This window comes from Nylanderia fulva, unplaced genomic scaffold (genome assembly GCF_048542155.1).
Source record: "Nylanderia fulva isolate GAGA-0341 unplaced genomic scaffold, ASM4854215v1 Scaffold28, whole genome shotgun sequence".
In the NCBI taxonomy this organism is placed as follows: domain Eukaryota; kingdom Metazoa; phylum Arthropoda; class Insecta; order Hymenoptera; family Formicidae; genus Nylanderia; species Nylanderia fulva.
Window position 1 is genome coordinate 426,079 of NW_028190347.1, and position 14,204 is coordinate 440,282.

Here is a 14,204-nt window from a genome sequence, read left to right on the forward strand (position 1 = left end):
TTAAATGCATTATGATAAAATGCAGTTTTGAAATGTGATCGACTTATAATGCTAATGTATTACAGTATTTAATTATAAAAACATTACTTTCAGAATATGATACTTTATTTCGCTCAAAAACATACTATATATGTTCTATAATTTTTTTTTCTTTTCCATATTTTTACTTAAACATTTAAGATTATAAAAATGTTTTGCATATTAATTTTTTTCTATTGATTTTTGTTAATATATTTTTCATAAAAAAGTTGGCATTAATATTAACTATCCTTGGTTTTAATTTTATTAATAAATGCAGGCTTTCCGCGATCTAATTGTGAATACTTGTGAATATTTATAATTACAATCTTTTGTATAAATGCGATATAATATTACAAAGATATAAATATTATATGCAATTTTTATATATTTTATATTAATGTATATTAAAGCTGCGTTCGAGAACTATGCACTAGAATGTCATTCAATCTTTATTTTATTTATTTACGAAAAGATAAACAAAGACAATACATTCAAAGCGTTAAGAGTGTGAGTCTCTAACAGTAGTTTAAATTTAATATATTAATACTCTTACGCAGTGCTTATATAATGTAATTAAACGTAAAAATGAAAATACTAAAAATATTAATAGTATACAAAATAATTTAACATGTCTGTATCTATTTTTTAAACATATTAATTTTTTTATCACATTAATTATTATAAGGAGTCGGTGCACTTGAAAATGATTAAATATTAAAATTTTTTACTTAATAAAAACAATATTTTTAAACATTTTAACTATAAACTATATATATAAAATAATTTTTATATATTAAAGTATTAAAAAAAAAAAAAAAAAAAAAAAATATATATATATATATATATAATACACCCCTTATGGAAATTTATTACTAATAAGTTCAAATAATCACTTTTATTTCAAGTACTTAATAAATATCAGTAATTTAAGTACTCGAAATAAGTGATTATTTGGACTTTTACTAGTGATAAATTTCCATTTGGGATATATTGAAGAAAACAGCATTGAAACTTTTGTAAAATCCTATATTTTATCTTTATTTATATCTTTTTAGGTCCCTAAATATAATTTTTTAAATTGATTCAGAAATAAATAAATAAATTTAATCACTTGAATGATACCATTTTAATAAAACTGTAATTATCAAAAATTATACAAACAAATAAAGTTAATTATCAAAAACGTTGATTTTATTAAGCCGTAATTAAATTCAGGAAAAGCTTAACATTAATCATCAAAACATAGCCAAATATATATACATATATTATAAATATTATATATATTATATTCGGATATGTTATCCCAAAATGCTGAGAAAAATTATAAAGCAATAAATGTTTTTTCAATAATTGCATCCACTCTCTTAATTATTATATATATTTATATCAATATTATATTATTAATTATCAATATGTTTCGTCGCACAAAATATGACACATAAAATGCAGAGGAAGATTTTGATGGAGAGAGAAATCGCAATAATCTCTCGTGTAGTTGTAAGTTTCGAAAAGACAAGACTCGAAAAAAGTACAGAGTTCGATTCTCAGAAACGCGTCGCAGCTACGCGCGGAAGCTCGTCTGTGTGCGTATCGCACTGTTTCCTGGAAAAGATCCGATCCTCGAAAATTGCGTGTCCAATCCTTCGCCTCACTTCCATCCCCACTACGTCTTAAGTCGTGCTCCTTCTTCGTCGTCGTGACTATACGGAGGCCAGTTCACCACCGCTCGTATCCTTCGTACGAACGTGTATCGATGATGATGGACAGCGAAATCAAGGATGTCTCCAACGAATGCAAACGCACCGTGCGACTCCTGGAGTTGTTGAAGCGCACGAATTACGAGCTCGTGCAGGTACAGTGATTATAATAAATTTTCAAATACACGTCTTTGTAGTCGTGACATTATTGTCTTCGACAATGATTTTTCTTCGTTTATCTTATATATATTCGCGTCTTTTTATCGCAATACAGTCGCGAGATTCTTTCCAGTACGAATTATACTTTTATATTTTATAATTATAATTGTAATTATACTTATTCGCTAAAACGTTAAAAAATAATTATAGTTATAATTTGTTAATAATAATTACAAATATCAATGATTCCGTAAAAGTACGCAAATGAACAAAAAAGATTTGTTAAAAATATATATAATAGCATATATGTATATATCTCTTCATCTATAATTCAATTTTACATCAGAATGCGAAATAATATTTGCTTGTGCGTTAATAATTTATATATAAAATATAATTAATTTTATCTGTATCTCTCCAATAGAGAGCCAATTAAAAACGAATCAAGGAACATATATATTTATGTATAAATATCGCAATTCGAATGAATGATAATAATTATATATCTCTTTCTAAAAATTTTTGAACATTTCAATCTCCTTTTCTTTTTCTGCAGTTGTGCATGAAATAAAGGAGGAAGAAAATTAATAATTTTGCGTATGAATATAGGTGAACGGACAACGACGGCTGACGGCTCCGGAAGTGACTGCGGGTCAGCAGAAGCGCAACAAGGGCACCGAGGTGTTCCTGGGCCGATTGCCGCGCGACTGCTACGAGGACGAGCTGATGCCGCTGCTGGAACAGGTGGGCCGGCTCTTGGAGCTGCGTCTGATGCTGGACTTCTCCGGGTCGACGCGCGGCTACGCTTTCGCGTCCTACGAGTCCTCGCGGATCGCCCGCGAGGCCTGCGCGCGTTTCAACGGCTACGAGATCCGTCCTGGCCACCGCATCGGCGTGGTCAAGTCCATGGACAACTGCCGCCTCTTCTTCGGCGGCGTCCCCAAGAACAAGACCAAGCCGGAGTTCATGGAGGAGCTGACCAAGATGCTGGACGACATCACGGATATCTACCTGTATCCGAGCGCGCACGATCGCAGCCTCAACCGCGGTTTCATCTTCGTCGAGTTCAAGGATCATCGGGCGGCAGCGATGGCACGGCGTAAGCTGATACCCGGGAAAGTGATGCTGTGGGACCACGAGATCGCTGTGGACTGGGCGGATCCGGAGCCTGGAGAACCGATGGACGAGGACATCATGGAAAGGGTGAATTTGAAGTTTCCCCTTAAATCAATGATTAATATTTGTAATAGCTGCCCAGGTAGCAAGCATACGTCATTTTTGGCGTCTAATGACGTCATTAGGCGTCAAAATATGACGTCATGCCTGGGTATTTTATTTCTTTGCTCCCATACTTCTTTTTTATATTTTTTTTTATAATTGATTCTGCAAGCTTTTCTCTGATTATTTGCGATTTGTATTTTATTAATTTAACATTTATCGATGAACGAGTAAACGAGTGATATTTGAGTAATGATCAATAAATGAAGGGAAATAAAAAGATACATAATACTATGTTTTATCGGATATGTATATACCGATCTACTCCGAAATGGAGATTGAACAAAAATTGAAACAAATTTTGTAATTTAAAAATATATATCGAATCAGAAAGAATAAAAAAAAAAATAAATAAAACGGCTTCCGCACTTTTTACATTTGATGGTTTGATAATAACATTTTTATTGAAGTGCTTCAATAATTTCAAATTCAACACATTTGCCTAATATAGAATATTTCTTTTTATCTTTTTAATAACAATATTATATACTTATTAAATATATTCTTTTTTTACATTGATTAAACTAACAAAGTTTAAAATATATCTGATCTTTTAATTATAAAAAATTCTCTCTTTCTCTTTCATTTGAAGAAATACACATACTGTAAAAAATGTTATAACAAAATAAAAGGATCCTATAAAGAGTACATTCATGTAAAATTACATCATATCACTGTGTATAATAATATGTCGCACTAATTTAATATTATATATGCGATGACAAATAGGTAACGACTCTGTTCGTAAGAAATCTTCCGCTCGACATATCGCAGCAAAATGTGAGGGGAATTTTCCACAGGCATACGAATGTGCCAATATTGAAATTGAAGAAGATCAATCACTTCGCTTTCATTCATTATGAAAATCGTCAAACTGCGCAGATTGTAATGGACATAATGCAGAGTGAGTATGCGAATGATATATATATATAATCGAAGAGCCAAAACAAAATCAAATCTAAAAATAAGAAGCATATGAAATAACTGTAAGATTTCATAGTAAGAAATTAATTAACTGTATCAACTTAATCTGTGGAATATGCGTATGTCAGTATGTGTCTAGAAATTCAAATACTTATCATCAAATTAATGTTATTTCAATATTATTTTTTACTGTTTTATGGATTTTATCGCCCCAAAAATTTTATTTTATTTTAGTCTTAACAAATTTGTCTTAACAATTTATATGTCTCCACTTTTTATAGAACCGGGTAGCATCGTCGAGCAGCAGGGTTGGGAGATTTGTTGGGCGAAACCGATCGGAACGAAGAATTTGAATAGACAACAACATATTCACGAAGCGGCAACTAATTCAAATTCCATACCTGAACAAATTCCATATCAAAAGACTGAAACATCGCGCTCAAAACAAGCCAAGAATAAGAAGGACTATATCAAAACGGAAATACCATTCGAAGACAGCATTTACTTGGCGCAGATGAAGATTCTGCAAAATTTCGTCAAGGAGAGATTCAATGCGACGTGCACCTTCGATTGCATATCATTGCCAGATTCATCCGGATATGTTGGCACAGTAAATTTAATTTTTTTAATTTAAAATTTTGCACCTTTATCTCTATTTATTTGTGTCCGATGATTTATTTTTTTTTCATCGCACTGTTTTAGATAATTATTCATAAAGATCAGATGACTTTATTCAATTTTCAAGGAAATCCGATGGCGTCGAAGCATAAAGCCCTGAGCGTGTTATGCGTTAAAATATATCAGTATTTGACAAGCACGTTCCTAAATTCTGGTACGTACAATATTTTGGCTTGCGTTATATTAAAAGCTTTTGATTACTTCGTGCTCTATTTGTCCGTTGAATCAAAGGATTTTGACAAAATGTTTCCGCGCGAATTAATTTAACAACGTGATCCAACAACGAAAAACACGTGTAACATTCATAAAATTTGAGCTTTTAGTAATAATAATCGAGACACAAGTGGCGTTTATCGTAAAATCTCGTTTGCGTTTTGTTTCCGCCTCGAAAAATGTTTTTGCAATACGCAATATATTGCATTTTAATACTATTTCACGTATTTCTACAGCGCTACAACCATAGTTGAACAGCATTGCATTCAATCAGAAATAGGCATTAATCCTGTGGTTGGTATGCCAATTGGATGGCATTCAAGGATAGCTCAAAATTAGATTTATGATCCGTTGCTACTACATTATTGTCCATTTTGTTTTGTTTTTTCTTTTTAATTAGTCATCGATTGTTTATGGATACAAAATTTACAAATGCAACAGCATCAATAGAACTGCACAATTGTATTCTATAACTATGATCTTATTTTGATTTTATTATTTTACTAATGACATTAATTAATGAAATATTTTTTAGTTTAAAAAGATTAAATAAAATTTTGAGATAGCGCGCTTTCGAAAAAAAGTTTCGAAAAAATGTAAGAATTTAGTTCTGATTTATTGAAATCAATGAAATTGTTTAACTCAGATTTCAATATTTATACAACAAATATTTAATTCATGATATATGTATATTTCGAGAATTATATGAATTAATAGAATTTTTCAATCCAAAAATTTATTACAAATCATTTTCAATTCTGACAAATAACGATTTCAAAAAAAGTGCCAAATATTTAAATCTAGATGATTAAAGTTTATATTAATTGTAATAAAAATTTAAAAAGATAAAATAATTTAACTATAATTTATAGTTATATAATCTATTATTAATTTTTAATTATTATACAATTATAATAAATACATTCGTGATATGACAATTTATATTGATTATTATTTTAAAAAATTGTTTATATCGATGCGTACATGGATACACATTTCCGAAATATATTTATTCATGATTCAGATTGATTGATTTAGAAGGAATTCACAAAGAGTTTCAGCATTTGTAAATTTCGTACAGTGCAAGAAAATCTGTAACTTTCTCGTTATTCTTATGAAATTGAAAGTTTTTTTAAGAATGTTATTATCTTATTTAATTTTAAAGTTTCTAATAAATTTATTAAATTGTCTAATAATCTAATCATATTATTTAATAATATTAAATTATATAGAATTGTCTAAATATTCTAAGAGGTACTAATTTTAATGTGTTAAACTTAAGTAAAATACTAATTGTTTGAAATAATTCTTTTAGTTAGAATGTACACATATAATGTGTTACATTATTGAATCTGTGATTATATAAGCGAATATGTTTGTTTTAAAATATCTTCATGTATAATTTATATTGAATAAATAGTTAATATATAATAAAAATATTAATTTTGTAAGATATTATAGTTCTTTTTGTAAGATATGTTAAAGTTGATTTTTTTTACTTTGCTTATACCTCACTAGAACTTTAAAGACAATCGAAGAAGTACTTCTCGTTTAGATTTTACATTATAAGCATAAAATATAGATTAACGTTATAACGTTAAAATAATTCTTTTTTTTAATTCCTCTATTTTAACTTCTATACAATAGAGATATATCGAAAATCAGAAATATAAATTACGCAATTAAACAAAAGTTTCGTCACAATTACAGTTAAGATAACAATAAAAAAATTGCCAGAGTAATATAAAAATTTCTATTTCAAGATTTTATCCAAAAGAGAAAAAGAGAAATACCTGAGGCAATAGAGACAAGATGCGTTTACTGTTTCAACGGAAAGGGGCTCAGCGCTCTTTCCATCGGCGGCAAAATCGTGGAGTAATCCTCGAGAATCCTCCGTATTGTTTCATAATCGGTATCGCTGGTGACATTGGTCGACGTTGGTCTCATGCAGCGCACTAATCTCCTTGCTTGCTCGTTACAGCCTGCCGTGCTGCTCATCCTCTCCTGCTCGCTGAAAGTATCGTACGTGAATGTAAGCAGCTTCTCCACGGCGCAATCGAGCACCTTGTCGCTAGGCAACTCGCCGCGGCCACTCTCGACACAGTCCTTGATGACGACGTTCATCCAGTTCCAATCTTCCCATACGTCCAGTGCGTCGACCTTCTGATTCTCAAATTGCCATGTCAAGCGAGCACGATATCTAACAGAATAATATATGTATTATGTATTACAATTACACAAACAGAAATTCTTTATTATTTCACATCTTAACATCTTTATATTATTTATTTGATATGGTTTAAAAAATATTTTTTATTGAATAATTAAATTTGGCGAAATAATGAACGTCGCAAGTAAAAATTTTACAATTTATAGTTAACTTAAAATCAATGGTATAGAATAATATTAAATTGTATTCCCTTATATCAATATTTCACTTCAATAATATATAATAATAACTTACGCCCAGCCCCATGGATTCTTGCTGAATTTCACTCTCTTCAGATTACCCAGATAACCGAACATACTGTAGTCGATATATCGAAGTTGGTTGTAGTCGAAATAGAAATTTATTAAATTGGGAAGCATTGGAAAGATCATGTAATCGATTCTCTGGATAAAGTTGAACGACAAGTCCAGGGTCTGCAGGGAGTTCATATTCACGAACCAATCTGCCAGCACGTCCGTCAGTTTATTACCCCAAAGTATTAATTTTTTCAACTTCGTGAGGCCAACAAATGCTTGAGGGTCGCATGTTTGTATGCCCGATTCGTGCAGATCTAAAGTCACAAGGGTTGCTCCGAATCTCACAAAACTATGCCTTTGGTAAGAAACAATAAATTTGCAAATTTACAGAAACATGCAATTAATTAGTATCAAAAACACAAGTAAATATGTATATTTCAATAAAAAAAATAATATTTAGAAACAAATATTCAGAAGTATGATTACACAGACATTAAAAATGGAAATGTTGCATTGTATGTAGCGCAAAAAATAAGTCACAACATTTTATTTATGAAAAGTTATGTATCAAGAGATATATAAAAATATTAGAAATATTTTATGAAAAATATACAGTAAAATAAAATTACACTTTATCATATTTTTGTAAACTATATGTACTGTGAAAATTCGTTTCAGCTTCTTTATTTCTTTCACTTACCCAGGAATATTGGCTATATTAGAATCGAATATGGCGATGACCGTCGTGTTGGCCCTCGCTTCGTCCAAGTCCTGCAACGTCGTTAATTGAGTGCATCGAAAGCCGGCATTATTCGATGGCATGTACGTAATTTTCGTGCACGATGATGACGTTTTCACCGACAAAGCCGCTTCAAAGAGCGTACAAAAAAGACAAATTAATAGCAAACGTTTCATCGTCGTCAAATCCGCTCACGACGAAATCGTTGAAATAACTGAGCATCCTTGACATAATGAGCAATGGACTGATGCATGTGCAGAGCGATACCATATATCTTCATAGCTTCTTCCTTTTGTTGCTGATAAAGCGAATCAGCTTGTATAATTGAATAACCGGATATCCCTGCGTTTATTTCAATCGTCGCTAATTATATGAGAATATCATATATAATATTTCACGAACAAAAAATATATATACAATAATTATATATGTTAATTATATATGTTAATATATCAAAATATTAATAGACAATAGATGTATTTACGTGCGAGGAGTTTTAGAATATAATCTCATAATGTTATACATTATTGCACATCACTATTCATAAATAAAACTGATAATTATATTCATATATATACAGAGTGTGCGGTTATTATTTGCCTCACCTCTCGTGTTCTTATTAAAAATCGAATAAATATATTATATATGTACAATATATATACTTTCTTCTCTTTTTTTTAATAATTATTAAATTATATAATTATATAATTATTGAATTATTTATTTCGAAAGTAATACATTTGGAAAAAAATACACTAGGACATTCTGAAGAATTGACCGAAAAAGAAGAAGCCTCTGCAAATTGATAGTAAAAACAACATTTATTGTCATACATATATACACGAATGCCACAATTCTCGTTCGAGATCAATTCAGCTGATTCCTAAAGAACGAATTTATTTTTCAGTCAATTTTTAGAGACCAATAAATCCCCAACTTAGTCGGTGTTTAGTATGGACCCCTCTTTATAATTATTCTATCAATGTATATCTACGCTTATTGATTAATCACGCGATAATTATATGAACAAATTAAAGAGAGAATATAATGTCAGTTCAATATAATGTCTATTATTAGAAAATATATGAAGTGGCGTTCTTTTATCCAAATCAAATTATTTGTTGCGGCAAAAAAATTTAATTTTAGCAAATATATTATGTATACATATTTTAAATGTATTCTGAATAATGATGGCAGTTACAAGCGTGTGTTTTTAACAGCGTGATCATCTATTTCTCGTATGTATACGTAACTACATTTATTGTCATAAAAATGTTTTATTATTTACAATAAAACCGATGCTCTCGATGTATACCTCGTGTATCTCTCAGGTTCTCTCCTGTGAGTATTATTAGTTCTGTAAAATTTAATGTAAATTTAACAAAAAGCGATTCCATTGTCAATTCAATGTAATTTCATCCTATGTGTACCCTCTATAGCGACCGAAATCATGATGAACAGTCGATTCGTTGTAACTTAATGATTTCATTAAGTCGCGATAGATTTTTATTCTTCTTCATTTTAGTCGCAATTCAAAATTAACAGGACGACCACAGTGAGGCCGATGTGACATAATCGCGCATCTCGCGATGACCTAACGCCGTTCTGAGCACCCAGTTGCGTGGGCGCCGAATGCGCCGGTGCCAGTGCCGGTGCTGATGCCGGAAACGCGGAATTTCTTGACTTGTTCACGATATTCGGCGAGGAACTCGACGAGTTTCTCCTAGATATCGGCGTGGTGTGGCCCACGTTCTTCGGGGTCAGGTCAGACTCGTACTTCTTCTTCGCCTGTTTCCGCAAGACGTGTTTCTCGAAGACTTCGGTATTGCGCGGAGAAGTTATCGTTGGCTTTGGCATCTGCAGCTCTACAATGTTCCATTTTGAAGGAGTAAGAACAATTATTGCTATATAATTATCTGATAATATCTAGAAACACGACACGATCTACAAGAGTGACTTTAGAAAATAAAAAAGACTATAAATGTGATATAAATTGTGGACATAAATCCGATTCGTGCTGTGTGAATTTTTTATATAGGTATGCATTATCTTTTCTGTAAAATTTATGACAGAGTATACATATATTTAATTACGAGAAAATTCAATAAAATAATAAAATTTATCGTACATGGAAGATATCGATTATCACTTACCTTGCAGTCTTATAGACGCTTCCGCTTTCCCAAAAGCATTTTCAGCGCAGCACGTGTAAGTGCCGAAATCAGATCGATCTAGTCGCCTGACAGTGAGATTTAACTGATATGCATAATCGTTGATGGTTACTTCTGATATGTCATGTTTCTCGTCCTCCAACAATTTCACTCCTAAAGTAGTCTTCGGAAATAATTCTGTTGAAAACACTTTATCTGTACCTATTTAAGAAGAAAATCTTTTTTCAAGATTCCTCCGAACGAACCGGAGGAGGAAGAGAATGAGACGTTTCGCAAAGAAAATTAATGACAAGACTAATAAACCTGGCGTAATTATTTTCGCAGAAAAAGTAACAGAATAAAATATGTTTTTCTCCAATTTCTTTCTCGAATCGCATTATAAAAAAATATTTATGATTCTTATTTGATCCTGATGTGCAACATATAACGATGTTGATGTAGCAATTCTCGGTTGAAATATTGTATATATGTATAAAATTGAATTTTTGGAAGCTATTTACTTGTAACTCTTTTAAAAACGGAAATTACACGTGCAACGGAAGAGCCGGTCTCTCACCATTATTTCTGTACCATGTGTTCAGAGCCTTCGGCGAGGACTCCACGTAACACTGAAGAAGGACATCGCTGTCGACGGGCGCCGCCACTAACTGGTTTGTGACTTTAATCAGCGGTTTGACTTTAACGAGAAAGATGCAATTAGTCGTGCAACTCGGTCTAACGACAGGAAGTTGCTGCCTCGTAACGCGTGTATGCACTTACAACGAACATTGACGTAATATCTCTTGCTGACCGATGGCGGCACTCCGTTTGATGCGATACAGAGATAAGACCCCATCTCCTGCCGTTGAATGTTCCTCAAATGAAGCTGCTCGCCCTCGTACGTTCGCGCTGCTTTAACATTTTTCGTGATAAGAGGATATTCTGAATCTTTTTTTAGGTACTTTCGATTTTTGACACAATAGTCTTATTTTTAAAAATGTATGAGCAAGTTCTCAAATGTCACCCCTTTTGTGCGATGAAGAATGCACAATTGCATATGCAATATTTTATCTACACGATTTTTTATTCCAAATTTAAAAATTTGTATAAATAATAATTTTCTTTCTTGCAATGTTCTTCATAAGAACATTTTTGCTAGAGTTAAATAATAAATTCGCCCTTAGAAAATTAACAGTCGCGAATTACTTTGTATATTGTAGATTGCATTTCTTCACGCATATGCACGGACAACATTTTCTCTTAATCAGAGAAACTCATAAAATTCTTCCAATACCATATTGTCTTACAATTACAATTAGAGTAAATTCCAAGAGAAAATTCTCTCTGTATGGCTGTGTGGGAAAAAAACTTATATAATCATTTTAAATAAATTTTGTAAAAATATAAGTTTAAGATCGCTCTCTGTTTTCATGTAAAGGCATTTAAAAAAATTTCGAAACAATGTAAAACTGAGAATTCTGATATAAGTGCATTTGTTCGTGCTACGAAGAAGATAACGGAAGTACTGAAGGGATGAAGGTAACGTAACGCTCTCGAACATATTTTTTATATCTTATTGTAATAGATATCGATATTTTTGTTGTGGTAAATATTTAATCCGAGAAACTCTTATAAAATTCTTCCAATACCATATATTGTCCTACAATTACCGTGATTTTCAGGGTAAATTTCAATAAGAGAAAATTCTCTCTGTGTGGATGTGTGAAAAAAGACTTACATAATAATTTTAAATAAATTTTATAAAAATATAAGTTTAAGATCATGTAAGAACATGAAAAAAACTTTCGAAACAATGTAAAACTGAGAATTCCGATATAAGTGCATTTGTCCGTGCTATGTCTATGAAGAAGACGACGGAAGCACTGAAGGGATGGAGATACCGCGGCAACGTAACGCTCTCGCGACGCAATGTACACACTGAATATTGCAATCGGGTACATACACCAAGTCGATACGGGCTCGGGCGGCGAAGAGGAAATATATGTAAAATCAACATCCATCACTCACAGTCAGGAAGGCTAATCGGATGGCTGCTTTTCCGCGGCGAATCCAACAGGGTCGTCCCGCGTCACACACGGGCGCTTTTTTAAAAGTGATCCCCGTGCTCGCGCGCTTCAAATATTTCATCTTCAAACTCGTGCGGCACATATCGGATCAATTAAAGATGACTCGTTTCAACGGTTTCGTTTACGAATCACTCGCGTGATTTTATGTCTATCTAGAGTCAGTTTCATAATCAGTCATACCGAGGCAATGAATATTTCATTTATTTTTGGAGAGTGATGCATTTCACGTTAAAACGGCGCAGCACGGTGGAATATATGATGAAATTTTAATTCACCATTTTAAGACCGCCACCAGTCGGTTATCTCTCTTTTATGCAATAATATAAGCATTATCTGGTTAAATTAATACCTAATCAAATTGGAACTCTATTATCATTCGCGAATCCTATCTCTCAGCTCGATAGTAATCGCATTAAAAAAGCGTGTTCCTGTCAGCGTCAATTATTTCACATTTCACATATACATATATATATTGCAAAACATATCATGTATAATCTTTGGAATTTTCATGTAAATTGATAAATTAGAACAATATTTTTTTTTAATATTATACTTGATATATAATTTCTTCTTTTATACTTCATATTTTGTTTAAATATATATTTTGTATTTTTTTTTAAATTTTGTTTTATTGAATTCTTTCTCGCGTGTTCGCCAATATATCGAAAGATCAAGTACTTAGTAACTTACTTAGCAGTTTAACTCCTTGATGCTCGTTCCTCAGGGTAATGTTCCGACCGTCCTCTCGGCGCCAGATCACCACAGGTTCCGGGTTGCCGGTCGCTCGACACCGCAATTGCAGATCGCCGTTCTCCTTCGTGGTTAAGGAATCCGCCGTGTCGTCCAGATCCATGATATCGGGCGGTATCACCACTTTCATGTGACCGGTCTGCAAGCAAGATTCGTATTCATTAGTAAATTAAAAATTATCGATTTTGCGGGACAAATAAAGAAAATTAATTGAAAAAGATTTTTAACTCCGTTTTAATATTTATGCAGGATTGAGTCATATTTTAAATAATAAAACCAACAAAGAATCAAAATTTTTGTAAGCAAAAAAGTCTACCATTCGATTAAAATTATTACTATATTTTTCGTGATTATTATATAATTATGATAATTACAGTAAATGCGATTGTAAGAATTATAGCGTCTCTCTTTTTTTCGATCGTGTATTTTCGAAAAATAAAATATAAAGAGCTGTAATAAATTTTTGTTTATTTCAGAAGATAAAATATAATAGCACGATGGCATATAAAAAATGTTATGACTGTTCGAATGACAATTAAAAAAAAACGACATGTTATATCGGAAAATTTGCTGCTTGTTTTCCCTGTTTTCTGCTTTCGAAATATATATAATCACAGTATCAAATAATACTTTATAAATAATTGGAATAATTAGAAGAGATTATCAACCTATGCGGTTAATTAATTTTCACGATTGACGATTCGTAAAAATATTATAGATATATCGATTCGGTAACTATTTGTTTCAAACTAAATATTTCTCATATATTCATTTGAAATAGGAATCGAAGTGAATTCAAATTATGTTGCCATTGCGATATTTACGGTAATGTAATACGTAACAACATTTTAATGGAAAAATAATTTTCATCCTCTTCGAGTTCCTATTTCAAATAAAAATGTCATGAAAAATATCTACTCTGAAATTAATAGTCGTTGATTCGATGTAATACCTGTAAGAATAATAAACGCGTCTTTATTTACATAAAGGAGAAAGTAATAAGGACCTACACGGAAAGAGACGAAAAACTTATTATTATTCG

At 31.7% G+C, this 14,204-nt stretch overlaps 3 protein-coding genes across 10 annotated transcripts in view; 1 reads left to right on the top strand and 2 right to left on the bottom strand.

The window, feature by feature from the left end:
• Positions 1-1,381: 1,381 nt before the first annotated feature.
• On the bottom strand, positions 1,382-8,423 carry LOC114939174 (uncharacterized). The gene is made up of 4 exons (XM_029313407.2): positions 8,137-8,423; positions 7,435-7,791; positions 6,764-7,170; positions 1,382-3,098 (listed from the first exon to the last, which is right to left on the bottom strand). Exons 1-3 carry the CDS (start codon positions 8,349-8,351, stop codon positions 6,789-6,791), a joined length of 954 nt encoding a protein of 317 aa, XP_029169240.2. The 5' UTR covers positions 8,352-8,423; the 3' UTR covers positions 1,382-3,098; positions 6,764-6,788.
• Positions 1,527-6,246, top strand: LOC114939172 (putative RNA-binding protein 46). Its single transcript, XM_029313405.2, is given in 7 exon segments — positions 1,527-1,873; positions 2,487-3,080; positions 3,885-4,059; positions 4,361-4,689; positions 4,782-4,911; positions 5,207-5,217; positions 5,220-6,246. Coding segments are annotated over 7 exon segments (1,428 nt in total). The 5' UTR covers positions 1,527-1,774; the 3' UTR covers positions 5,310-6,246.
• Positions 8,424-8,977: 554 nt separating the features above from the next.
• The window catches only part of LOC114939171 (lachesin), a 38,306-nt gene continuing 33,079 nt past the window's right edge, over positions 8,978-14,204 (bottom strand). For 4 of the 8 annotated variants that reach the window (XM_029313404.2, XM_029313400.2, XM_029313397.2 and 1 more), the window contains 5 exons: positions 13,103-13,301; positions 11,106-11,237; positions 10,903-11,022; positions 10,329-10,547; positions 8,978-10,040 (listed from right to left, as the gene is read on the bottom strand). In XM_029313404.2, the coding sequence (XP_029169237.1) occupies positions 9,697-10,040; positions 10,329-10,547; positions 10,903-11,022; positions 11,106-11,237; positions 13,103-13,301 (1,014 nt within the window). In that variant the 3' untranslated portion in view covers positions 8,978-9,696. The remainder of the gene's footprint in view (positions 10,041-10,328; positions 10,548-10,902; positions 11,023-11,105; positions 11,238-13,102; positions 13,302-14,204) is intronic. The other 4 variants (XM_029313401.2, XM_029313398.2, XM_029313402.2 and 1 more) reach the window with 2 other exon arrangements.